A 24,867-nucleotide genomic window follows, 5' to 3' on the forward strand; every position below is an offset into this window, starting at 1 on the left:
TATAGTTTCTTTCCTATGCATGTGCATAATTATATTTCCAGGATGTTGAGCCATACTGCATTATTGCTTCATAAGTGAAGTCTCTCAGTCATGTCAGACTCTTTGCGACCCCATGGACTGTAGACTACCAGGCTCCTCCATCCATGGGATTTTCCAGGCAGGAGTACTGGAGTGGGTTGCCATTTCCTTCTCCAGAGCATGTTCCTGACCCAGGGATCGAACCCAGGTCTCCCACATTGTAGGCAGATGCTTTACCATCTGAGCCAACAGGGAAATCTTAGCAATGCATAATAATGTTTCATTGGTTTTTTCCACTCAACAAATATTGTAAATGTCTTTCCAAAAACATACTTCTAGTCACCATTTTTAATAACTGCAAAGTATTCTACTACATACATCAGTTTTTCTCAACTTTTTTTCTTCCTGACATGAAATATTAATAGCATAGGTACACTGTACCTCTTGTTTAGGCACTGTGGCCAAAAACCATTGTAATAGCTTAGTTGTATTCTCTCCTCCTCACACTCAGGAATCAATTTTTCCCCTGGTGATGATGCATGATAAAGTTGTACCATAATTTATTCAATACACCATTTGACATTTAGGTTGCTTCTAAAATTTACCTGTTTCATGCTGTGATGAACATTCTCGTAAATTTAAAACTGTGCAAAAGTGGAAATGGAATGTTTGGGTCAAATGGGATGTATATATTTTTTCAAACTTTTAAACTTTTTATTTTGTATTAGGGTATACCTGATTAACAATGTGTGGTAGTTTCAGATGAACAGTGGAGGGACTTAGCTATATGTGTATCCATTCTCCTCCAAAACCCCCTCCCAAAGATGTGTATTTTTTAAAGACTTTGAATATATATTGCCAATAGCCCTCCTGTGTACCAGTCCAATGTGCTTGGAATCCCACATCTTGGTGACTTCAGCCAAAATGCCCTCTATTCTCCTCTAGCTCCATTTGCAATTGAGGGCAAGCAGCATCATTCACCATGCTTGTCCATCTGAGTCCTCTTCACACCCAGTAATAATTTTCCTTTTCAAACAAGTCCTACTGTGCCCTGATGAAGACCTGCCAAAGCCTTCTGCGTTTGGAGTTATCACCATTGTCAAGGCCTAAATGGCCTTTCAGGATTGGGCCTTGCCTACCGCTGTGACCTTATCTTGGATTACCGTCTTCCTCTATTCCATTTCCTCTTCAGTTTTCTAACCCATTAAAACTGGAAAACGGAGTGTGTTACTTACCTTGACTCTTAGCTTGTTGGGGATGGTAGCCAAGACCAGCGTCTACTTCTGTTGCCTGCGTCTGCTAATCCGTAGCCCCCAAGTGTGAGTGCGTCTCCATCCGCGTTGGCCAGGCTGGTGTCCAGATCTGCAATGCCTGCTGGGAGCTCTACTGCCTGGAACATGGCATCCAGCCTGATGGCCAGATGCCAAGTGACAAGACTGCTAGGGGAGAGGACTCCTTCAACACTTTCTTCAGCAAGACAGGTGCTGGCAAGCATGTGCCCAGGGCAGTGTTTGTAGACTTGGAACCAAGCCATTGATGAGGTTCGCACTGGCACCTACCACCAGGTCTTGCACCCTGAGCAGCTCATCACAGGCAAAGAAGATGCTGCCAATAGCTATGCCCGAGGTTACTACACCACTGGCAGGGAAATCATTGACCTTGTCTTGGACCGAATTCGGAAACTGGCTGACCAGTGCACAGGTCTTCAGGGCTTCTTGGTTTTCCACAGCTTTGGTGGAGGAACTGGTTTTGGGTTCACCTCCCTGCTGATGGAACGTCTCTCTGTCAATTATGGCAAGAAGTCCAAGCTGGAGTTCTCCATTTACCCAGCCCCCCAGGTTTCCACAGCTGCACGTGAGCCCTGCAACTCCATCCTCACCACCCACACCATCCTGGAGCACTCTGATTGTGCCTTTGTGGGAGACAATGAGGCCATCCATGACATCTGTCATAGAAATCTTGATACTGAGTGCCAACCTACATGAATCTTAAGCTCCTTCTTAGCCAGATAGTGTCCTCCATCACTGCTTCCCTGAGGTTTGATGGAGCCCCGAGTGTGGATCAGACAGAGTTCCAGACCAACCTGGTGCCCTATCCCCGCATCCACTTCCCTCTGGCCACATCTGTCATCTCTGCTGTCATCTCTGCTGAGAAAGCCTACCATGAACAGCTTTCTGTAGCAGAGATCACCAATGCTTGCTTTGAGCCAGATGGTGAAATGCAACCCCCGCCATGGTAAATACATGGCTTGCTCCTCCTGTGCTACTGTGGTGATGTTGTTCCCAAAGATGTTAATGCTGCCACTGACACCATCAAGACCAAGCATAGCATCCAGTTTGTGGATTGGTGCTCCACTGGCTTCAAGGTTGGCATTAATTACCAGCCTCCCACTGTGGTACCTGGGGGAGACCTGGACAAAATAAAGCAAGCTGTGAGCATGCTGAGCAACACCACAGCCATCGCTGAGACCTGGGCTCACCTGGACCACAAGTTTGACCTGATGCATGCCAAGCATGTTTTAGTTCAATGGTATGTGGGTGAGGGTATGGAGGAAGGAGTTTTCTGAGGCCCGTGAGGACATGGCTGCCCTCGAGAAGGATTATGAGGTTGTGTGGATTCTGTTGAAGGAGAGGCAGAGGAAGGAGAGGAATACTAGTTACCATTCCTTTGAGGCCTGCAGCATGTCATACTCAGAGCTTCAGCATTAGCTAGCTGACAGGCCTAAAAACTGACTACATTGTGTTCGCTTTCAACTGTGATCATGGATTGCTTTTCCATGTGTATCTGTAAGACTCCTGTCCTGTCTCAAAACTAAAGATTTTAAGGGGGGAAAAAAAAAAAACAAAACCAACACAAAACCCCCAAAACTGGATGTGGCTTCTACACCATTGCAGGGGTGAAAACACGTTTCACTTGTATCTACCCATGGTGGTACTCAAGACAGACCTGTGCTGTGTTACCCCTGGCTTGAGGACAACTGGGATCAGACAAGGGGAGGACTGGGAGGCAACAGAAATGGTCCCAGTTCCTGCAGTGCTGCAGGAAATCTGGGATTATTCACTAGTCTCGAACATCACTAGTGTCTTATGAGCACACGGGGTGACCCACCTGGGGGGAAGCCGTAACAGTTGTCTGCTTAGCTTTGGGAGAATTAAGCGGGAACCTGCTCGAGAGAGGGGAGTCGGGCGCGCACCGGCGGCTCAACCTGCACTCACGAGGCGCGGCCGGACGCGGCATCCGGCGCCCCACTCTCGTGCGAGCGCCCCGCCGGCTGACCCGAGGCGAGGAAGCGGGGGTCGCAGGGTGGGAGTTCGTTAGGGCAAAAGCGGGGTACGGGACTGAGGCACGGGCACGGAGACCCTGCGTGGGTCCAAGCCCCAGGCCCAACGGCGGCAGGTAAGGGGCAGTGGCGGGGCGAAGGCCTTGGATGCGCTCCGGGTACCGCGGAGGTGGCTTCGGGCGCACAAGTATGCCGTTCCGCAGCGCCCGGTTGGTCACGGACTGGCTCTAGGGAGAAGAGGAGTACTGGCGGCGCCAGGGCGGGGAGCCTCTGTACCTTCAGGTTGGGCAGGACTGCGGATAACACGCTAGGGACACCTCATCACAACCCAGAGCCCGAAACTCTCATACAGTTCCTATAAAGAACTGGCCGCCGCCATTCCCCTCCCCCTTCTGAAGGGTAAGTTTGAAGAGCAGTTTGAAGGAAGACGCATGCGCGAGAAACTAAAACCGCTAAGGCGCGCTAATCGCGGTAAGGCGCAGGCGCAAAACAGCCTAGTGGGTTTAAGGAGGTGGGTGGGGCTGAACCAAATACGCATGCGAATAATAATTAGCGGGCTGGAGTGGGCCGGCTCGTAAAACTACGCATGCGTCCGAGCTCTGTGTGACGCAAGAGGGCGGTGCGGGCACCTGGCTGCGCGTGCGCAGAGCTTGTTCAAAAGGCCTTATTTAGGTTGCGCAGGCGCCCACTAGCCATTTCGTCTCAGCCGCGCCGAAGTTGTGTTTGCAGGTGAGTGTTTGTTGTTCGGTGTTTACCATCCAGCGTCCCCCGAGGCTGTCAGTTTTGCGAGGATTGCTTGCCCCTGGGTCTGTGTAGAGCGTCAGGGTCTTTGGCAAGGTGAGAGCTGCCGTTAGGAGCCAGGAATGGTTCGCCGAGTTGCGGCAGGGCCGCTGAGGCCTGCAGGCCGCGACGACTCTATTGTGTGAGATGTCGGAGGAGGCGGAGCGGAAGCGACCGCCGCCATTTCCTAGCCTCCACGCTGGCGCTAGGCCGGGTTCCCCCTCGGCTTGGGGCCACGATACCTGGTGCACAGAGCGGCTTCGGGCGTCTGGCTGCTGGCAAGTGGGGCACTCGTTGTTATATTCGCTGGGGTCGGAACGTCCTCACGGGGTCGACCCATCCTGAGGCTCCGCGGGCAGGCGGGCCGTCTCGAGAGCGGAGGGCTGTTTCATTTTAACGTTCTTCCAGGTCTGACTGCCGACCCGGGTCTTGCAGTCTGATTCGACGCCAGCACCCACTAGGAGACCATGATGTTGGGCACCGAAGGCGGTGAGGGGTTCGTGGTGAAGGTCCGGGGCTTGCCTTGGTCTTGCTCTGCAGACGAAGTGCAGCGGTTTTTTTCTGGTGAGTCTGAAACGGAGGCTGGAATTAAGCACCTGGGGCCGCAGGGCGGGCGAGCGAGGAGGCGACAGCGACGACGGCGGGGCCGAGCCCGTGGCGCCCCCTAGTGGGGCGCGGGCGGCAGCTGTTCCCGCTGTTGAGCGCGCCCAGCAGGCTGCGGTTACGCAATGGAAATTGCGAAAGCCCCACCCGCCCGGCGCTCCTGGGGGGAATGCGGCCTCTGGTGGAATTTTTGTTTATCTTTTTAAGTATTTATCTGTGTATGTCTTTTCTCACAAAGGATAAATGGGAATAGACCAGGTTTTCCCCGCAATCTTGGGAAAATTTGCCGAGTAGCTCAGCAAATACCTTACAAATTTAAATTGCTAACACTTTTCAAATTTGGGTGTTGATTTGAAAAGGGGCATTCTGTTTTGGAAAAAGAAAATATCGCTTCTTAATTTAAGACAGTTTTCCTAATCGGGATTTGGTAATTGAAGAGTTCGTGGTCTGGCTCGCTTTACAGTTGAGGGCACTGAAACCCGGAAAAGTTTTCTTGCCTGGGTAGCTTTTTTCCAGTATGTAGGTTTCCTTGAATGTCTGCCAAATGCCCGTGTTCTCATTATTAGTGTAAGATTAGACTGAAAGATGATATTTGGTAGAAATTTACAGGTTGGAAGGATATTTGTAGTATTGACTTACTATCTGAATTCAGTGTATGTAACGGAAAACGAAAACAAGAAGCAAATACATGGGAAGCCACCTTGCAGTGAGCAAGACTGGGTTTGGCTTCAGCTGTGCGTTTGGAGCATTTTAGCTTGGTAACATTGATCCCCTTTCAGGTGAGTATTGGCCCTGCAGTTCGGATTTGAGCAAGAAACTGTGATGTTGCTTCTAGTAAGGTAAAACTGTCAAATACCCCGAATCAAAAGTCCAAACCAAGTGTATTCAGAAAAGACCATAAAAACCACAAAGTCCAGATTGAAAAATTTGCTGAGGAGTTATTATTAAAAGTATGTTTAATGGACACACATGAGTAATGAGTTGGAGATAAGTTCGGTAAGAAACTGCTTTGAATATTGGATTTTCTTGATGGATCGGGAATGTATTCAGGGGAATAAGAAAGTTTGGTCATGAGAGGAAAACTGCTTAATTACTAAGACACCTTAGGAGATAGTAATGTTGCTCATTCTAGGTTTTGCAAATGATTTCCTTTGTAGTGGGGGTATGTATAGGCATTTTATCTGTATCACCCAGAGGTGGTTTTTAGTTTTAAATTCTGTATTAACGGTTGTTTTCTTTCCAGACTGCAAAATTCAAAATGGGGCTCAAGGTATTCGTTTCATCTACACCAGAGAAGGCAGACCGAGTGGCGAGGCTTTTGTTGAACTTGAATCAGAAGATGAAGTCAAATTGGCCCTGAAAAAAGACAGAGAAACTATGGGACACAGATATGTTGAAGGTTTGATTTATGTTGCCCTAGTAACAGTAAATAAAACATTAAACAAATAGAAATCTATCTTACCCCTTCTGAATTTTAGGTATTTGACCGCATGGAAATGGTCATCTAAGAGTTTATGGCAGCTCTTCCTAGATTATCTAAAGACCCAGGAAGTCTGAACATTGTTCTGTAACTTTCCGAAGTTGACTAATTCTAAGCACCTCTTTCAGTATTCAAGTCAAACAACGTTGAAATGGATTGGGTGTTGAAGCATACTGGTCCAAATAGTCCTGACACGGCCAATGATGGCTTTGTACGGCTTAGAGGACTCCCATTTGGATGTAGCAAGGAAGAAATTGTTCAGTTCTTCTCAGGTATGTAGTCGTGTTTGTTATTGAGCAGTGAGTTCTGGCTAGCAGCTGGCAACATGTGATTGAATAGACTTAAAAGTTGAGAAGCTTAGATATTTAAATAGGTTGTGAGTATATGCAGATGTTTTCTTCTTCCTGGAGACCGTCAAATAATTTAAGCCCATCTTAAAGGTGGATTAATTATTTCCAAAATGCTAACTTTGCTTATATTTAGTATTGTAGTTCAGAGTAGATCTTTGAGGATTGTCCTCAACAACTTAACTACTTTCCTCACATTGCTGTTCAGCAAAATACTTCACGTTAAAGGTAAGATCCCTTAACATTAGATTAGTATGTTAGGCTGTTGTAATTTATGGCAGGTGTCTATATTGTAAGACACAGTAGGTACTGGGGTCAGAAATGTCTCTAATGATCTCATTCTGTTTATGCAAGAAAAAATAGGGAAAGGAAGTGTAGGTTGAATGTTGTCTTAGTATCTGAAGTACAGAAACTGTTTTGAAATTGTTTTGGGCCTAAAGTATTTGAATGTTTAGCAGAATGTTAGAGCATATATTTTAAATATTGTTGCTTAATATTCATGATGTTATAAGTTGGAATTAACAAATCCTTTCATGGTTTAGTATAGTATGTATTAAAATTTTGACTATTAGATATGTATCAAGTCCTAATGTTTTGCCAGAATTTTTGAAATCAAGTCTATTTTTACTGTTTTTGTCTAAATTGGTGAGAATTGAATGCTATCTGTCAACATCGTTAAATATGAACATAATTTCATATCTTCTAGGAAAGTGCTTTAAGTCCTTTTTGTAAGCTTGGGAATGTATCCACGGAAAGGATTTTTCATAGACGGAATTTCCAGAAGTGAATCATACTACTGTTAGAGAATAAGAGTGCATGATTGTGCTGTGTTAGATCAGTTGTTTGTTGAAAGCTTAGATTGTATGTTTGTCAATTGTATGACTAAGCAATGTTTCAATTTGTATATGAAATGTTTAAATATGTAATTTTTAAAAACTGAAGTTCCACTAACTTTAAAACATTGAAAAATATGAAATGAGGTAGAAGGTGTATCTTTGAATTTAGCAAAACTATTGTATTTAATGCTTGAAAATGTGTGTAATTCTTGTATAATTCAACATTAAGTTGCATAGATAAATAAGTGTTCTTAATTGTTGAATTCTTAATGCATCCTGTGTTCAAAGTGTTTTCTTGTATACCATGTCATGGGATGTGTTAAGAATTGAGTTATAGTCTGTAATAATGGAACTTCATATTACTGCAATGCTTTTTTAAAGAGTACTTGTTGAAAGCATACCATTCACCTAAAGTTAAAATTCTGGTTTATTTAAAGCTATAAGAAGAATCATTTCTGGGCTTGTGATGTTAATATTGCCCCCCTACTGGGGTTATTTGTCCTTGGGTTGAAGGGTTGGAAATCGTGCCAAATGGGATAACATTGCCGGTGGACTTCCAGGGGAGGAGTACGGGGGAGGCCTTCGTGCAGTTTGCTTCACAGGAAATAGCTGAAAAGGCTCTAAAGAAACACAAGGAAAGAATAGGGCACAGGTGGGGATGGATGGTTGGTTGGATTTGTCACTTTTCTTATGGTAAACTATTAAATCCATATTCTCTCTGCTTAGAATCAAGGGAAAAAAAATCTGATTTCATAGTCTATTTGATATTTTGCCACAATTTTCAAACTTTTCCAGTGTCAAAAGTCCGATAGTACTTTCAGATTAAATTTTAGATTTTAAAATTGTCCCCAGTTAATTTGATCTACTTCACAATTTTGTAAGAGTCCTAATTAACCCCAGTCAGTGGAGTTGAGAGACTATGGTTTTAAAAATGTTCATGCAAACCTGGCTTTAGCTGTAATAACACCCACCTAGTAAATTAATATTACCATAAGAAAATGTGATACTTTCTGATCTTGTTTTTAAAGTTGAAATGCAACAAACTTTTTCTTGCTGTATAAATATTCTGCATATGTATTAATAAGCATAGCTTTCAAGAAATTGTCACAAAAGGTTTTATTCTCTTTGCTTGTGACTATTTTTCATTGAAGCATGCGCTTACCTATGCTGATTCCTACTAAAAGCATAGGCTGGGGAATTTATTGGCGGAAGGAGATGTGTAGTGTGGGCTAGACTGTTGGTGGAGGCTGGCTTTTTAGCCCACTTGCTATACATGATGCCAATGGATTTAAGACATGAAATGTTGAAAGTTGAGTGGAATTCTTTCCCTCCTAAGACATTTACAGTACTCCTCTCTACCCCTAAGGTTGGGCACTCTGCCTCAGAGGAGGATGTTTTTCTCCTATAAAGTTTACATTAAATCTTAAAATTGAGTGAATTTCTGGTCATTGCCTATGCAAATATAAGAAATCTGGCTTTAAATATTAGTCAGTTTCATGGCTATGACTTCATTGTTTTCTTGTGTAACTAAATACCTGTATGAAATGAACTAATGTTTTCTCTCCCTTCCCCACCCCCCTTCCTCATGAACAATGCTTTAGGTATATCGAAATCTTTAAGAGCAGTCGAGCTGAAGTTAGAACTCACTATGATCCACCACGAAAACTTATGGCCATGCAGCGACCAGGTCCCTATGACAGACCTGGGGCTGGCAGAGGGTATAACAGCATTGGAAGAGGAGCTGGCTTTGAAAGGATGAGGCGTGGTGCTTATGGTGGAGGTATGTAGACTGTGCAAGTGTCATGAGGTCTGTTCTTTGTGAGTGTTTTCATGTAGTGATAGTACTTTTTGTCTTTCAGGTTATGGAGGCTATGATGATTATAATGGCTATAATGATGGCTATGGATTTGGGTCAGATAGATTCGGAAGAGGTAAGGTAAGAATTGAATTTCTCTTCTGAGGGATACTTACACTCTTGTTCATCTAGACCTCAATTACTGTTTTTCAGGAATGTCAGATCACAGATACGGGGATGGTGGCTCTACTTTCCAGAGCACAACAGGACACTGTGTTCACATGCGGGGATTACCTTACAGAGCTACTGAGAATGACATTTATAATGTAAGTGGAGGATAGATTGATAAATTGTCTATTTCAGTATAGCAGTACAAACATGGTGGTGGTTCTACTTAAGTGAAGCAGCATGTTAAAATTTTGTTTCTTGTAACAAGGTTTGATTTTGATTCTTTGAAATACCTTGTATTTAGTTTTTTTCACCACTCAACCCTGTGAGAGTACATATTGAAATTGGTCCTGATGGCAGAGTAACTGGTGAAGCAGATGTCGAGTTTGCAACTCATGAAGATGCTGTGGCAGCTATGTCAAAAGACAAAGCAAATATGCGTAAGTGTGATTTAAGGATTTTGGGGTCTCTTTACAGATAGTTGTGTGACTAATGATTATAATAGAGGAATACTGAGGATGTGAAAATTTTTTAATCTAGTGATAGGGTTCTGTGGATCTTTAAAAAGTTCTATGACTAAAATGAATTTGATAAGTTAATTTGATAACAACACTGACTGAAGGTATATGCTTGATTGACAGACTTAAGCGATTTAGATGAATGCTTGACTGCTTTTTAAAACCTGCATGAAGTAAATCACCTGAGAACAAGCAGCTAGAATTTTTTTTTTTTACTAAAAGTAATAAGTTCACAGATCTACTTAAAAGAACTTAAAAGAGTTTATCTTCTGTCACCAACATACATTTTCAAACTTTTTTTTTCTCATTTCAGAACACAGATATGTAGAACTCTTCTTGAATTCTACAGCAGGAGCAAGCGGTGGTGCTTACGGTAGCCAAATGCTAGGAGGCATGGGTTTGTGTAAATATCACTTTAGTGTCTTTTTTTTAAGCTAACCTTGTATGCCTTTTCTCTCATTTCAGAACACAGATATGTAGAACTCTTCTTGAATTCTACAGCAGGAGCAAGCGGTGGTGCTTATGGTAGCCAAATGATGGGAGGCATGGGCTTGTGTAAATATCGTTAGTTTTTTTAAAAACCAAAACATTTATATAAGTCAATTTATATAAGTTAAGTTAATTTATATATAAGGGGTTTAGCAAAATTTAGGCAAATAAAAGTTTTTATTTGAATAGTATGCATTAAATGTGAGTTATATAAAGTGTTTAGAATAGATAAGTTGGTTTGAAGTACTTTTGGGGGAGGGGACTGTAGAAAGAAATTAGTTGAATTGTTTAAGTATGAAGTATAAGCCTAAAATATTTAGCAAAAAAGCACAGGATCAGAATAAATTGTTGGGCATAATTAGGTGTTCAGTGATACCTGTGTATTGAAATACCCTTATTATATGGAATCATGGGGGGAAATCCCATTAAATCCAATTAAGCAGTTTCATAAGGTGTTGTCAAAATGCCTCTACTTAAGGAAACGTGGATTCAGTCCTGCTGATGTGTATACTTTTGGCCTTGTGGTTTTTAAGTGTTTGACTAGCTCATACGATGGATAGAAAGGTAGTCTGGTCCTAGGCAATAGGCAGAAGGTGGTACAGTGGGCTCTAGTGATACTAAGATCAAGACTGGAAATTTAGAATTTAGAAATTTAGATTTAGAATTACAAGCCGGGTACCACCAGGTACCACATTATATAAGAAACAAGGTTCTAATGTTGTCTTAACTTAACAGCAAACCAGTCCAGTTACGGGGGCCCGGCCAGCCAGCAGCTGAGTGGTGGTTATGGAGGCGGCTATGGTGGCCAGAGCAGCATGAGTGGATACGGTAAGTGTTTTTTTAATATACTTAGAATAAGTTTCAGGCAGGTTTCTTTAGTTGGGAATGTTCAGGCTCCTTTTTTGGTAAAATTGGGTTATTAAATGTATGTTCTTGATCCTAATATAAATATTCAAATAGTTTAATTTTCAGAATCAATCATTGGGAGGGGGAAGTATTCTATGAATTCAAAATAGTCGATATTGCAACTTTGAATAATGTCGAGCCAGAAAACATCTGCCTCCGTTTGTTAAAACATTAAAGTCGTTCTCTTTTTCTGTCTTTTTGTTAGCAGTAAATCCATGTTAGATGGAGGGAGAATTTAGAATGGTGGTTGGGTTCAAGACCGTATTTACTAGTCAGTTAACCTAGGATTGGTTTTATTAATTAATTTTTTCAGTTGGTCTAAAGAATGGTGATTTTGGTATTATAGTCTTACCCTACAAAATCCTTTTGCAGACCAAGTTTTACAGGAAAACTCCAGTGATTTTCAATCAAACATTGCATAGGTAAATATTTTCTCAAAAAATATAATTTAAATTCCCAATAGCAAATATTGATATGTTGTAATGACACTTTCTATAGCAGTCAATGGCTCTTATTTAACTCCATGGAGGCTGCCATCTTGGGCACAGTGAGTTGCCTTTAGTCCAACTTCATTGTCTCACTTCCTGCCCACCATGAATAGGAAAAGCAAGAGATTGCCCCTGTGCTCCCTATTCATACATGCCATTCAATGGACACATTGTGAATGTTTACGGTAAATTTTTTTTAAAATGCTTTGTTTAGCTTTAAAAACAACATGAAGTAATTTTGCAATTTTTGAAAAACACTAGTTTTCCTTTAAACTTTTTTCAACGTTGATCCTGAAGCATCCAAATAAATGGTAGCACAAGAGTCTGGCAAGTTGGTACTGCAGAGAAAAGGGGTTTATTGAGACTTGTTTGGAGTCGGGAGTCCCTTTTCCCAAACATGCTTCTCGCCACTTGGACAGCAGCCATTTGTACTCGTATACTTTTTAAACTTTTTTTTGGAATGCTATATTTTAGTTGACTGCTAATCTGATACTTATCCTGACTTGTCAAATTGATCTCTTTGCAGGCAGCCAAGGAGCAGTGAACAGCAGCTACTACAGTAGCGGAAGCCGAACATCTATGGGAGTGAACGGAATGGGAGGGATGTCTAGCATGTCCAGTATGAGTGGTGGATGGGGAATGTAATTGATCCTGATCACTGACTCTTGGTCAACATTTTTTAAAAGAAAAACTTAAGTTTTAACAGTTTTGCAATACAAGCTTGTGATTTATGCTTACTCTAAGTGGAAATCAGGATTGTTTTAAAGACTTAAGGTTCAGTATTTTTGAACACGTTCATCTAGGATGTAACAACTAGGTTGAGTAAACTATTCCTGTTAAATAATTTTCAGCTTTTCTCAAGTTAGTTCTCTTGTAGGATGTACTTAAGCAGTAAGTGTATTTAGGTTAAAGCAGTTGAATTATGTTAAATGTTGCTCTTACATCACATTACATTGAACACTGTCTGGATGCATGTTGAAAGACATGCTTTTTTTGTAAAACTCAATATAGGAGCTGTGTCTACAATTAAAAGTGAAACATTTGGCATGTTTGTTAATTCTAGTTTCATTTAATAACCTCTATGGCACGTAAGTTTAAGCTTTTTTTTTTTAAGTTAATGGGGGAAATTTGACACGCAATACCAATACTTGAGGATTTTGGTCTTGGTGTTTGTATGAAATTCTGAGGCCTTGATTTAAATTTTTCATTGTATTGTGGTTTTCCTTTTAGGTGTATTGCGCTAAGTGAAACTTGTCGAATAAATCTTCCTTTTAGAAACTGCACTTTGTCTGGTCTGTGCTTCGGTGTCACGTGGACTGTTTGTTGGTGCTTCCTTGCTGTCTGGGGCGTAGGTGAACAGTGGCCCGCATCTCTGGCTGTGGCAGACAGGCTTGGCAGTTGTGGCTGTTGTGTAGATGTCTTCAGACTTTTCCTTCCAGTACAACTGAAGGTAAATTAAGCTTTGGGGTCCTGTGGAAGGTCTGTATGTTTGGCCTGGCTGCACAGGATGTGATCTGAATTGGCTTTGACTTGCTAAGCACTTGCACAAGGCCAAGGGGGAGGCAGAAGTGTCCTCTGTTACGCTCTGCATGTCTGTGGAAGCCTTTGAGCATGGCTGAGGAAGTGCCAGCAGCAATCTTGTGGCATCTTTTGAATTTTGCTTCTATGAGGTACCTTCTAGAAGGAGCTAGTTCATAGAGGACTTTGAAATGAGATTCAGTCTTTTATTTTTGCTTTGCTCCTCAAGATCAAGTCTGCTTAGGAGCAAAATTACTTTATAAAGTAATTTATAAAGTATAAAGCTATCAAGTACTTCTGAGAACAAATGATTAGTTTTAACTCTAATTGAAATCTTTATTGTAGGTAAAACTCAATGGCATTTGCTAGGAAAGTAGTAAGCAATACAGGTATAGTTCTAGAATTACCTTCAGACATTTAACACTGGTAATTTGGGAATTACCACTCATTCATCATCCCTCTAAATTAAGTTTGCTGCATTGAGGTTAGAATTCAGAATTGGAGCTGTGAACATAGGCTTGTGCTGTTCGAAGCTATTTTTATTTGCTGACAGTGCTGAAGGGGTGTGGTTAGTATGGTGAATGTAGAAAAACTGCTTAGAATGATAGCACTTCTTGAAGATTGCAGTTGGCAGCACTACACGAAGATGTACTGACGGACTCTGAATCCTCTTGCCGTTCCATGTGTTCTGAAAACTGGGTGCATACCTTCAGTTGGGTTGGGGATACAGAAGTATTCTAATGTTCTATAAATTGTCTTCTGCAGGCTTGGAGAGAATTTTCTGGGGATGCACTGTTCTAAACCTAGTAATGCCCTTGAGATCTTTCCTTGGTCTGTGTCAGGGGAAATCAGGCACAAGGAGTGTCCCTTCATCTTCCCTAGTCCTTTAGTTTTTGGTTTTTTAACAGGAAACATTTTTGTTGAAGAAACTTGAAAAAATACCTAGAAACATTGTGTTTCTTTCAAACACTGTACTCCATGGACCGGCATCTTCACCTGGGAGTTTGTTAGGAACAGTCAGAGTCTCCAGACTTGGTGTCATTTATCATGACCCTTAGCCCTCCACAGTCTGTATTTAAGCTGGAGAAACACTGCCTTTTATCTGTCCCTCCTTGTTTGCCCAAGTAAGGGGAAGTTTGCCAAACCAGAAACTGAGGGTTCCAAAGTTCAGGTACATAATGGATGTCTTAAATTCTTTTCCGCAGCTAGATACTTAGTATCCAGCACAAGAATTCTTTGTGAATAGTGCTTGGGGCATGGGGCAGGGGCAGGTTTTAGAAGAAATCAGGATGATAAAGGGAAGAGCACTTAGTGTGGTAGTGGTGGGAACTGTCAGAACTGTCTTGAAGCAGGAAGGTATCCTGCTCCCCTTCTGTGTGCAGATGAGACAGGCTGAGGAGTGACTTAACCTAAGGCTCCCCAGCAAGTTGGAGTAAAAACTGGGCACGCTGCAAACAAGGTACAGATCTAATGCTAGACCATTTGGGGGAAGTGTGGTATGTAAACGCTGGGAAAAGTTGGGCCCTGAATGAGGTTAAGAAAGCTCAGATTAGGTTAGGGAAGAGGACAAAGTCCCTTTTTGCTGCCATGTGCTTCCTTAAATAGGACTCAAAAATCTGCACTTCGGAATGAATGTAGCTTTGAAGCAGGGCACACGGTTTTGGAGGCTGGTCACACAGATCTGGGACCTAATGTCGTTGAACCTTCCATGTTTCCCATCCGTAACGGTGTGTTTAGGTGAGCAGATGTGGAATCAGCTAGGCTGTGGGTGTGCCTTGTGCTAGGACAGAGTACAGAAGGAAAAGAGAGCCAGGCTCTCAAGCAGAGGCTGGACAGTCAAGGTCAGAACGCTGGTGGGAGGTGGACTCGGGCACTGAAAAGAGGCCTTGCATACAGATGGGCTGACCTGTCTGATTGTGTTATGAGTACTTGTTACACTTCTGTAACCTGAATACTCAAGGCCGTTAACCGGTGGAGGGAAGTTAGGGGGGTGTGTGTTGTGTGTAGGGGACAGCTCAGCTTGTCCTTTATTCAGCTGGGCAGCAGCCTGCACCCCAGAACCCAGCAAGCTCAGGCCTCTACCTCAGATGCAGCCACCCTCACTGAGGGCCTCTAGTCCTGAAATGGGGCTTGTTCTGGGCATCCTGTGAAGCTGACATAAGCTCCTTCGTTATACCAGAATGAAAAATAAACAGTTTTATTGCAGGGCTAATGATGGATATTCACAAGGGTGTGAATTTTTTGACTCCGAAGTAGGGGAAAGCATGCTGGGGTGGTAGGGAGGAAAAGGACCTGATTACTACAACTAGTTGGGCTGTTGCAAAAGAGGTTAATTCTTTGGAAATTGAAAAATGATAATAGCAAAATCATGAAGTTGCATCTGAACCAAAGCCGGTGGTGTCAAGTGAGAATTTCAATCCAGAGGAGTTGATTCTGTACAACTTGGAAAGGAGAGGCATGTGCAGCTTCCAGTCCTGTGTGCTGCGTTCCAGAGGGCCAGCAGCCCAGCTTGGAAACCAACCTTCCAAGTCCCAGACCAACTCAAGACCCAGAGAGTTTGGCACTGTTCTGAGGCTGCCCACAGAGATGAAGATAGGCTGGCAACTGGTCTGGAAAGCAGGCCCTGCTGAGGCCCCTGCCTTAGGAGCTGGTGGAGGAGGAGCACCGTTGAAGGAGCAGGGTGTGGCAGCTGTCGCACACACGGACTGGTCTGGGGTAGGAGGGCAGGGCCAGTTCATTACTGGAGCACGCGTTACAGAAGATGTGGCCACAGTTCCGGCAGTGGTGCTAGAGGGTGAAAAGAGGCAGTTAGCGACTGCTGTGCTGCCTGGGCCTGCACACCCTACTCTAGTTGACCAATCTTTAAAAGTTTAATATGCTAAAATCCCTCCTCCAGAGGCTTGTATCATTTTGAAAGGGGTTCTTCTAGACCTCGTGTTTCTACATTTCTGTTCCTGTAAATCCATGGAGTGTTGGAGGGGGTGTCCAATGGCACGAGTGAGGTTCTTTTTCTTTGTGTTTATTGGACTTGCCAACTCTGAGTTGGTAGTCAGTGATACCTTATGTGCCTGGGTATGTTCCCTGTAATTGCTGCATTCCATGGTGGTGACCCAAGGTTTCTTTAGCCAGCCACTCCTGAGAAGTCCTTTAATAAAGGCTCTCTATTTTGTGTGGCATCTGTATCTTGCCCTGCCCAACTGGTCAGTCAAGGCCTGGTCAACCTTGGACTGAAGGCTGGGCCCAAGACCACGTGTTCCTGGAACCTGAAGGCGGGCTACACAGGCAGAGGCAGATCCACTGGCCGCAAGTGCCCTGCCCAGATAGCCACCTGGATGCCAGGCTTAAGACTGATTGCCCACAGGTTCCCCATAGGTTCTGGTTTTGCCTAACTAGGCCAGATTCTGGTCCTATTGCTCTCAAAGAATTTTCAGCTTACACACACAGACCTAGACCACTTCCGCAAACAAGCAGCCCCAACTCCCAAATCACTGGCAGGACTGTGGTGGAGACAAGGCCTGTGCTAATGGGCTGAGGTCCCTGAAGGGGGGCAGGCTGGGAAGTCATCTGCCAGCAGACCGGTGAGCATGAACCCAATGCAGCGGGCCTAGACCTACGGGCCTTCTCCAGAACCAGGGCCCAGGCAAGGTACCAACTTAGTCCCTGGGCGAGCAAGTGGAGGGCTACCCCACATACCTTTCTCCGGGAAATGGAGAACTCCTTTTCACACTGCTTACAGTGTGTTGCTTCATCGTCTTTCAGCCAAGTATGGCCCTGAGGAAGAAAGAACACAGTCCTATTTTATGGCTTGGCTCCTGATGAGCCTTTAGCCATGTTCATCCTTCAGCCCAGCATCCACTATCCCTAATAGCACCTGGTTTGCTTTTGAGGCACTGCCTCTTCTCCACTAGAAGTGGTCCCAGGATTGTCCCCAAGCCTGACCACAGCTGGAGCTCATGTGCTGCAGCCTGCCTGTCCTGGGGCTTCCTTGTCTCTGCAGGTTGCCAGATTCTCCAGCCTCGCGTTAACCTGAGACTCCACTCCCTTTCAGTAAGTGCCCTAGGGCCGAGGTGATCAGAATCAGGGTCTGGTGCTTGTAACTCCATCCCTGGCTGAGACATTATCCAAACTGCCCCCTAAACTGGCAGGAGGAAGACAGGCCAACCCTGGCAGCCAGACTAGAAAATCTGTGACACCAGTCCCCGCTGAGAAAGAAGGGCAACGTGCTGCGGAGACAGGAGGCGCTTCTCCATACACACTGATGCCCTGATTCTCAGAGCTTCCCGGGGGAGCAGAGGAGGCACCTGAGGCTTAGAGATATGCCTTTCTGGAAGTCTTTCTAAGGGAAAACCGGGATGTGCATTTGCTGTCTCGGACTGAGCTGTTCAAGGGTCAAGCGCCCCAGGCGCTTTACTGGCGCCTTGGCTTCTGTTGACTATCGCTTTCCTGATGACACAGAGATACGGCTGGGAGGTGCAGCACAGGCCCACCGTGCTTTCAGCCTTGTGTTCCACCGCTCCAGGAAGCGCTAGGGTCCCATTTCATGACTTATCCTCCCTCTAGCACAGTCAGCTGACATTTTGCGCAAACACTTGTTTATCTCTGCAGGGGATAAAAACAGCTCACAGCAATGACATCTAAGGAGCTTTTCAGTCTACAAGGAAGGCTAAAACAAAGCTGATGTGAACTGCCAGTCCAGGCTGCTGTTAGTTGCTGTGACAATTTGCTGCTTCTGACCTGAGGCGGCCTGGTAGTCAAGTGCCTGGAGACAGAAGGGTCTCTGCTCCAGCATGTGCTGCAGGGTCCCCTGGGAAGAGGGCTGTCTGTACACTGCTTCCAGAGCAGAGCTGAGGCTGAGGGTCAGACACTCCTGCCCTCTGCTACTCCACTCTCGGCCTCAGCGGGCTAGCTCAGCGCCACACTGGGTCACCTGGCCCACACGTCCCTGCTCATAAGTGGCGTGTGCCATTCTGCCCTCCCCAGAATGGTTCAGAAACTTGGCCCAGCTGAGGGTTTAAATGGTCCCCGGAAATGGCCCAGGGCACTTGAATGGGACAATGTGGCCTCTAGCACCTTACCTGGAGGGAAAGGTCTTACTCTGATCATTAAAAAAAAAAAAAAAAAAAAGACAACCTTTCTTGGATCTCTTTCTGCCACTTTTCATTTCCTTCATTAGGGCACCTATGATCTAGGTCTAATGTCAAACTGCAGCTGACGGCAGAGAGACCAGTACCAGAGGACCTTGACTCCTCCAGGCCCTGCTGCTTGTCTGCGCCACCATCTCAGCCTAGACACACAGCTCTGGGCAGCGTTTTCTTATCTGTAAATAAGTGATGGGAGCCAGGAATCAACCACATATTCTCATCTGACTGTTGTGAGAAAACCTAAGAGCATGCCAATATATGAGCATGAGCTGACTGACAGCTACGAGCAGTGATTCTTAATAACGTTAATAGTCCAGTACCTTCAGTGCCTTATTTACTTCTTTGATGTCTTCCATCTTCAGCTTTGACCTTAAAAAAGACAGAGAAATTCACAGCCTCACTAAGAGGGACTTTCAAGCTCTCATGAAGTAAATCCACAGATAACTTTTTGGCTTTGTGAGGGCAACAAGACTGTAAGAGAGGAACATGATAACATGAGTTCTTAAAGAATGACTTCTTTCCACCTTTTTACAATCCCAGAGTCATCTCACTGTATTGGCTCGTGTCTGGGGCGGTCTTGAGGCTGAGCCTCTGGACTGAATCTGGCCCAAGATATACGCTGTTGAGTTGTGGCAGGGTTTAAAAAGGCTTTGAAATAGTTGCAATCATTTAAAAACAGAATGATCTCATAAAAGCCCATGTTTCTAGCTTCTCTGAGCAACTGTTCCCGTCCGTGACATGTGCGAGGGGCAGGTGCACTCCCTCACCAGGTGCGGGACCCCACATCTGTAGGCCTCTCTGCCCCTCTCTTGCTGCCAGCTCTGTCTAGAACAGCCAGGCTCAGGGGGCACGGTAGTTTGTTCTTGTTCCATTCTCATTCATTAACGGAAGAATAATTCCTTAGTTCTTCACATAGAAGACAGGACCGAACATGGTCTAAAATGGCAGAATTAAACCAGATAAAGCAGAACACTACGTGTATGTCAAAGCCCTTTTTTAAAAGCTGAAGTTAGCTTAAACTGTCACCGGATTCGCCTAATCCAAGTGTCAGAGAGGAAGGCTCTGAGTCACAGCTTAGACTTCTAGGGAAGGACGAGGAAACCAAACATCAGAGCCTTTGAAAGAAAACACCCTGTGGCCTGCAGGAATGCTTGCAGGGGCTCCTCCCCTCCCCGCCCGGCTACAGAAGCAGGAGGGCAGACCGACGGGGCCAGAGGCGGCCTGGGACACAGAAGAACTTCCCTGGGAAACACAACTTGAGAATCCAGACGTGTGTCTGCAGCTGGGGGAGGCATCTGACAGTGGGCTTTCCCTTCTCTGTCGTCTGGTGGGGGCTTGCATAAAGGAGGGAACGGGGAGAACACACGTCTTGTCTGCAGCGCTGACACCTCGGCTGTGAAGGGCACTGAAGGTGGAGATTGCTAAGGGCAGGGGTGCCTTTCTAAGACCAGACTTTGCTTTTCTGAGGCCTCTGCCTTACTAGGAATGTGTCTCTGACTTCTGCTGTTTGTCCAACGTGAAGAGCACAGGCAGGAGGAAAAAAACGGGGCGAGCCATGTGAGAAGGGGGAGGGCACCCTGAGAATGCCTCTGTCTCTCTAAATACCGCTCGCATCCAAGAAGCAGCAGCACGTCAGCGTCCACAGCTGGTTCTCAGTAGTTTCAGGGAGCCCTCAGAGCTGGCCGGTACTCTCTGAGAGCTCCCCCCAGGCGGGGGCAGCGCATGGCACACTCCACCTGTGGGGGGCAGGCAGCTCTCTGGGGAAGGACCAGTGGCCCTGAGCTGGTCTAGAAAGAGCCGCTGAATGGGAGAGGAGAGCAAATGGGCAGCATCTTCACATTAAACTACCAAAAAGACCACCTCATCAGAGTCATAACATTCTTCCTTATACTTTTGTGGGCTACCGCACTGCTTGAGACCTTCCAACTCTGCAGACAGAAAGCTCCCAAGCTTGTGCACACATGTGCACTACTTGAGTATGTCTGGTTTCCTCTGCTCTGAGCTCCCGTCTCTGGTCACGGTGTGTCCTGCACCGGGCCTGAGCCGGGCTCTGCTGCTCACTGAGCCTGCACCAGGACTCAGGTGGGCCGTGAGTCAACCTGGGATCTCTGTGGAGTGACGGGAGAGAGACAGGCTCGTTCCTCTGACAGACAGCCCTGCTGGGGGCCAGGCCCACCTGCGAGGCAAGTGACAGGTAGACACTGACTCCTGATGACTTTTTTTTGCTTAAGCCAGTTTGAACTGGATTTCTGTCACTAGCAACCAAAAGACTTGTGACTTGAGGAGAAAAAGCTACCCACTTTGTTTAAAAATGCAACAATCACACAAATGGGCAAGTTCCACCGCCTGCGGTGTGACCTACCAAACTGTCCAGAGCAACCTGGCAGGACTGAGACATCAGGGAGGAGACCTGTTCAGTCAGAGGGCAGACAGAGCCGCGGGGCGTGCACTCCCGCAGTATCACCCGTCGGAGGCGGACAGGCAGACTCTGGCAGATGCGAGTTTACAGGCTCCAGGGAGGGAAGTGGTTGCCAGACTTGCACTGTGGCGGGCTCACAGTCGCAAGCCACAGCACTCCCTCTGGAGCTAAACACACCACCCTCTTATCACTCATCTGGTTCCCCTGGGACACAGACACTCAGTTTGTGACCGTAAGACTTCCGGTCACTAGAAAAGGATGTTCTCGATGAATTAATTAACCCAAACCAGTGCTGTGTCCCTGAAGCCTGACTTCCTGCGCAGGGGGTTCCCCTTGAACAGCTGGCAGGCCTCCCTGATTGCCCTTCCCTGGACAAAAAGGACACGGGTTTGCGGCTCAAGTGACGCAGTGGGCAGGCTGCTGTGACTCTCCAGGGGGAGGTGGGCCCGGTGGCCCTGATGTGGGTGGCAGACAAGGGGAGTGGGTTTCTTACTGGCTGAGGTGCAGACCCATTTCCTGGAGGGCTTGTTCCTGCTCATCACAGATCTTCTGTAACTCTGCCTTCTCGTCCTGGAGCTCCCGCAGCTCCTAAAACAAACCAACCAGATGCCTGACACAGAACTCAAAGTCCTTTTTTTAAAAAAAGGTTTAGTCATCACACTGACAAGCAGGTCGGAATGTTTTTTTTTTCCCTATTTTTTAATTTTGGTCATGTCACATGGCATGCAGGGTCTTAGTTCCTTGATCAGGGATTGCACCTTCACCCCTCTGCAGTGGAAGCATGGAGTCTTAGCCACTGGACCACCAGGGAAGTCCCTAGAATGTTTTGCAAGAGCAGGAACAGTTTTGTTGTATCAATCTCATTCACAACAGGGTTATTTCGAGAAACACTCGTGTGTTTCTCCAGATGGACAACTGGAAGGGAAGCGCTTCATGAGTGGCTCTGCAGTGTGGAACGTGGGGCAGGAAACATTCCAAACAGATTTTTGCAAAAAAAGTTTTTTTCTGTTTCTATTAGAAGACAGATCTGTATCAGGGAAAGCTAGTTTAGGAATAAACTTTTTTAGAAAGAGCTGGTCAACATTTTCTGAAAATAAATGAGCAAGGCTGATGAAAGCCAAGATCTGGGATCTCCTTCATGGCCCTGAGGGTGGCAAGCCCCTCCAGGGGCCCTGAGCCACGGAGCGAAGCTCAGTGGGCACGATGTTGATGACTCTATAAACTGGGGTGAGCACACCTTGAGGACACAGGCTGGCAAGGGCAGAGACAAAGACTCGGAAAAGCAACTTGGTTTTCAGGGCTGATCCCAGGGCAAGCAGTAGGGCTTAAGGCCTGAGTAGGGGGCAGTTCCCACCTCAGCCACCCCCTGGGCCTTCTGCCCCAGAGACCGTTTAACACGGACTCACAAGGGCATGCTAAGGCTTCCTGGTGAGGTTAGATATGCTGTTTTGTTCCTTTTGCAGGGTGTGTGTAATTCAAATCTTAGACCAAAGCATTTTGAAGTGAAGGGGGAGTGTTCCATCATGCAGAACTTTCTAGAAGTCCTTTCCTCCCATCTCTGAGCTTGAGTGGCTCCTGGAAAGCTCTCTCCTCACTAGCAACCCCCACACTGGGCCTAGCAGGCTCTCCCATGAGGGACTCTAGGTACTTTCCAATAGAAATCAAAGGGCTTTTACCTCAAACTGCAGCGGTGCCCATTACTGTGTTCAACAAGACAAAACCCTTGTCTGGGAACTGCCCCAGCGGCACAGGAAGGCCGTCTGGGGTCGCTGCCCAAGCCCTCCTTCCTCTGCTATCACACCTAGGGCACACAGCCCTTCTCTCTGCTCGTTCACTGTCACGGTCCCTCACACTTCCTGGCAGCTCTGCATGGCTGGCCCTGCTTCACCATTCAGTTCTCTGTCTAACTGTCACTCTCTTCCCAGGCCACCCTCCACCCTGGTGTGGGGACACGCTCCTGTTTTCTTCTCTTCATAGCCCTCATCACTGAATCTCTGGTTTGCTCGCTGCTTAGGATTTGTCTTTGTCTTTTCTTCCTGAAGCAGAGGCTCCGAGGATGTGGGAACAGTGTCCCAGACCCAGAGCTGATGTGTGCACAGCGGGGACGGACTCTGCAGCCGCCGTGCGTCTCACTTGCTGGCTGGGAGGCTCTCGGGCAGGAGTTTCTGGAGATCTAGAAGCTCTTTTTCTCCCCAAGGCAGTCCACCTTACCTTTTTTAATCCTTCTACTTGTTGTAGCTCTGCTCGGAGTAAAGAGGAAGTGTCTTTCTCATGCTGTAACTCTCGCTGAAGAGCTTGTCTTTGTTCTTTTTCTGATTTCAGCTCTTTCTCTAGACTTGCGCTGTTTTTGCACAGTGAACTTGAGTTAGTCTCAATGAGAGATCTTCATGGAAATGCACAATCCACAACCCAAGTCACCACATCAGAAACAGGGGATTCACAGCAATCTGAACTGTGATGTGAGCATACAGACCCTTCCACAAAGCATAGAAATCAGGCTCCCGCTCCCCCAGGGCCATCTGCACCTCCATAAGAAAGACCAGGAACACGTCAAGGAAAGCAGGCACAGGCACACATTTGATAGTTACACAAATGGGAAGGGAGGAAGAGAGCTCTAACACTTGTGGCTGCACACACAGAACCTACTACTGAGATGGAGACATTTATTCTGCAACATTTATCCTGCTTTTTAAAGAGCCCAGCTAACAGTGGAGGATATTGGGGGGCTCGGGACAAGGAGGAAGCTACCAAAGGGTGGGGGTGAGTTTCAGTTTAATCCTGATGCCTTTCTCACCAGCTGAATAGCCTTGGGGACTATACTGAGCCCCCATGAAGTCATTTTTTCTCATTTGTGAAGCGGGGAATAGACACCTCATCTCTCATCCTAATCCTAGCCTTGCAGGGGTCACCTGTGAAGTGGGACGCTGTCTGCCCCACTTGGGAGATGGCCTCCCCCATCCCTGCCACACCACGAAGCCACATGCTGCCTCCGGGGCTCCTACCACTGCTCGTGCAGCTGGGCAAGCTGCTGCTGCAGGGCGCTGCTCCTCCCACTGAGCTCCTGCTGCAGCTTGCGGCTCCGCTCCTCGGCCCCCTGCCTTGCCCTCTCTGAGTGCTGTAACCTGGACCGAAGGAACCAAATACTTGTAAGGAAAGGATCACTCCTCACATTTACCATGCTTTTTGCATATCCTTGCTGGCTTTCTTGTATTTTAAAAAATTACTATATGATAAAATTGACTCCTTTGTGTATATAATCCTGTGAGTCTTTAGCACAGGCATAAACTCACGTAAGCATTACCACAATCCATTCTAACAGGTGACAGAGACTATTTCCATCACTCTGCAAAACACCTTACCACTGCCCCTTTGACTCACACCTCTCCACCCCAAATGTCATATATTAATACACGGAATTATATTTCACACAGCCTTTTGAGACTGGCTTCTTTCTTTCAGCGTATCTTTGAGATCAACCCAAGTTTTTGTGTGTATTAGTGGTTATTCCTTTTTATGCTGGGTAGAATTTCATTGGGTAGATGACCCGTTTATCCATTCTCTTGATGAAAGACATCTGAGTTGCTTCTAGATTTTGGCAATTACGAATAGAGATGCTATAAGCATTTGTGTACAGGTTTTTTTGTGAACATGGGTTTTCACTCCTTTTGGGCAAACAGTCAGCAATGGGATTATTGGATCATATGATAGGAGTATGTTTAGCTTTTTTCAGAGACTCTTTTCCAAAGCACATTCCCACTAGTAATGCATGAGTGCTCCGGTTGCTTTGTAGCCTCACCAGCACCTGGTATTATCATTAAAAAAAAAATTTAGCTGTTCTAATAGGTGTGCAGTGGCATCTCATTGTGATTTTAACATGTACTTCCCTAATGGCTAATGCTGAACAATTTTTAAAAATGGAAACATAGTTGATTTTGGAAGAAAAGTTATGACCAACCTAGACAGCATATTAAAAAGCAGAGACATTACTTTGCTGACAAAGGTTCATCTAGTCAAGGCTATGGTTTTTCCAGTAGTCATGTATAGATGTGAGTGTTGGACTATAAAGAAAGCTGAATGTCAA

General features: G+C 45.6%; 2 protein-coding genes, 1 long non-coding RNA gene and 1 pseudogene across 26 annotated transcripts in view; 3 read left to right on the top strand and 1 right to left on the bottom strand.

Moving 5' to 3' along the window:
* Positions 1-1,345: 1,345 nt before the first annotated feature.
* Positions 1,346-2,804, top strand: LOC147367983 (tubulin alpha-1B chain pseudogene; annotated as a pseudogene).
* Positions 2,805-2,989: 185 nt separating this feature from the next.
* LOC147367984 (uncharacterized) lies at positions 2,990-3,743 on the top strand. Of its 2 annotated transcripts, none has more exons than XR_015166375.1 (2): positions 2,990-3,414; positions 3,502-3,712. It is a non-coding gene; the product is annotated as an uncharacterized LOC147367984 (long non-coding RNA). The 2 variants fall into 2 exon arrangements; XR_015166376.1 differs by having other exon boundaries at positions 2,998-3,414; positions 3,530-3,743.
* Positions 3,744-3,981: 238 nt separating this feature from the next.
* Positions 3,982-12,991, top strand: HNRNPH1 (heterogeneous nuclear ribonucleoprotein H1). 12 transcript variants are annotated; one of them, XM_086407906.1, is made up of 14 exons: positions 3,982-4,027; positions 4,487-4,642; positions 5,925-6,080; positions 6,290-6,433; positions 7,858-7,996; positions 8,946-9,124; positions 9,204-9,275; positions 9,332-9,465; positions 9,612-9,747; positions 10,139-10,198; positions 10,291-10,380; positions 11,050-11,142; positions 11,593-11,642; positions 12,235-12,991. In XM_086407906.1, the coding sequence occupies exons 2-13, from the start codon at positions 4,546-4,548 to the stop codon at positions 11,640-11,642; spliced, it is 1,350 nt and encodes a 449-aa protein (XP_086264032.1). In that variant the 5' UTR covers positions 3,982-4,027; positions 4,487-4,545; the 3' UTR covers positions 12,235-12,991. The 12 variants fall into 12 exon arrangements, with proteins under 12 accessions (XP_086264032.1, XP_086264034.1, XP_086264028.1 ...); XM_086407908.1 differs by lacking the exon at positions 10,291-10,380 and having other exon boundaries at positions 10,139-10,228; XM_086407902.1 differs by lacking the exon at positions 11,593-11,642.
* A 2,416-nt stretch (positions 12,992-15,407) lies between these two features.
* RUFY1 (RUN and FYVE domain containing 1) overlaps positions 15,408-24,867 on the bottom strand; it is a 65,690-nt gene continuing 56,230 nt past the window's right edge. For 11 of the 12 annotated variants that reach the window (XM_086407897.1, XM_086407896.1, XM_086407886.1 and 8 more), the window contains 6 exons: positions 23,789-23,908; positions 22,998-23,127; positions 21,280-21,374; positions 18,688-18,736; positions 16,920-16,997; positions 15,408-16,013 (listed from right to left, as the gene is read on the bottom strand). In XM_086407897.1, the coding sequence (XP_086264023.1) occupies positions 15,867-16,013; positions 16,920-16,997; positions 18,688-18,736; positions 21,280-21,374; positions 22,998-23,127; positions 23,789-23,908 (619 nt within the window). In that variant the 3' untranslated portion in view covers positions 15,408-15,866. The remainder of the gene's footprint in view (positions 16,014-16,919; positions 16,998-18,687; positions 18,737-21,279; positions 21,375-22,997; positions 23,128-23,788; positions 23,909-24,867) is intronic. The other variant, XM_086407887.1, reaches the window with a different exon arrangement.

This window comes from Bos grunniens, chromosome 7, assembly GCF_055505025.1.
Source record: "Bos grunniens cultivar Pamir isolate PY7600 chromosome 7, Bosgru_T2T1.0, whole genome shotgun sequence".
NCBI classification, from domain to species: Eukaryota; Metazoa; Chordata; class Mammalia; order Artiodactyla; family Bovidae; genus Bos; species Bos grunniens.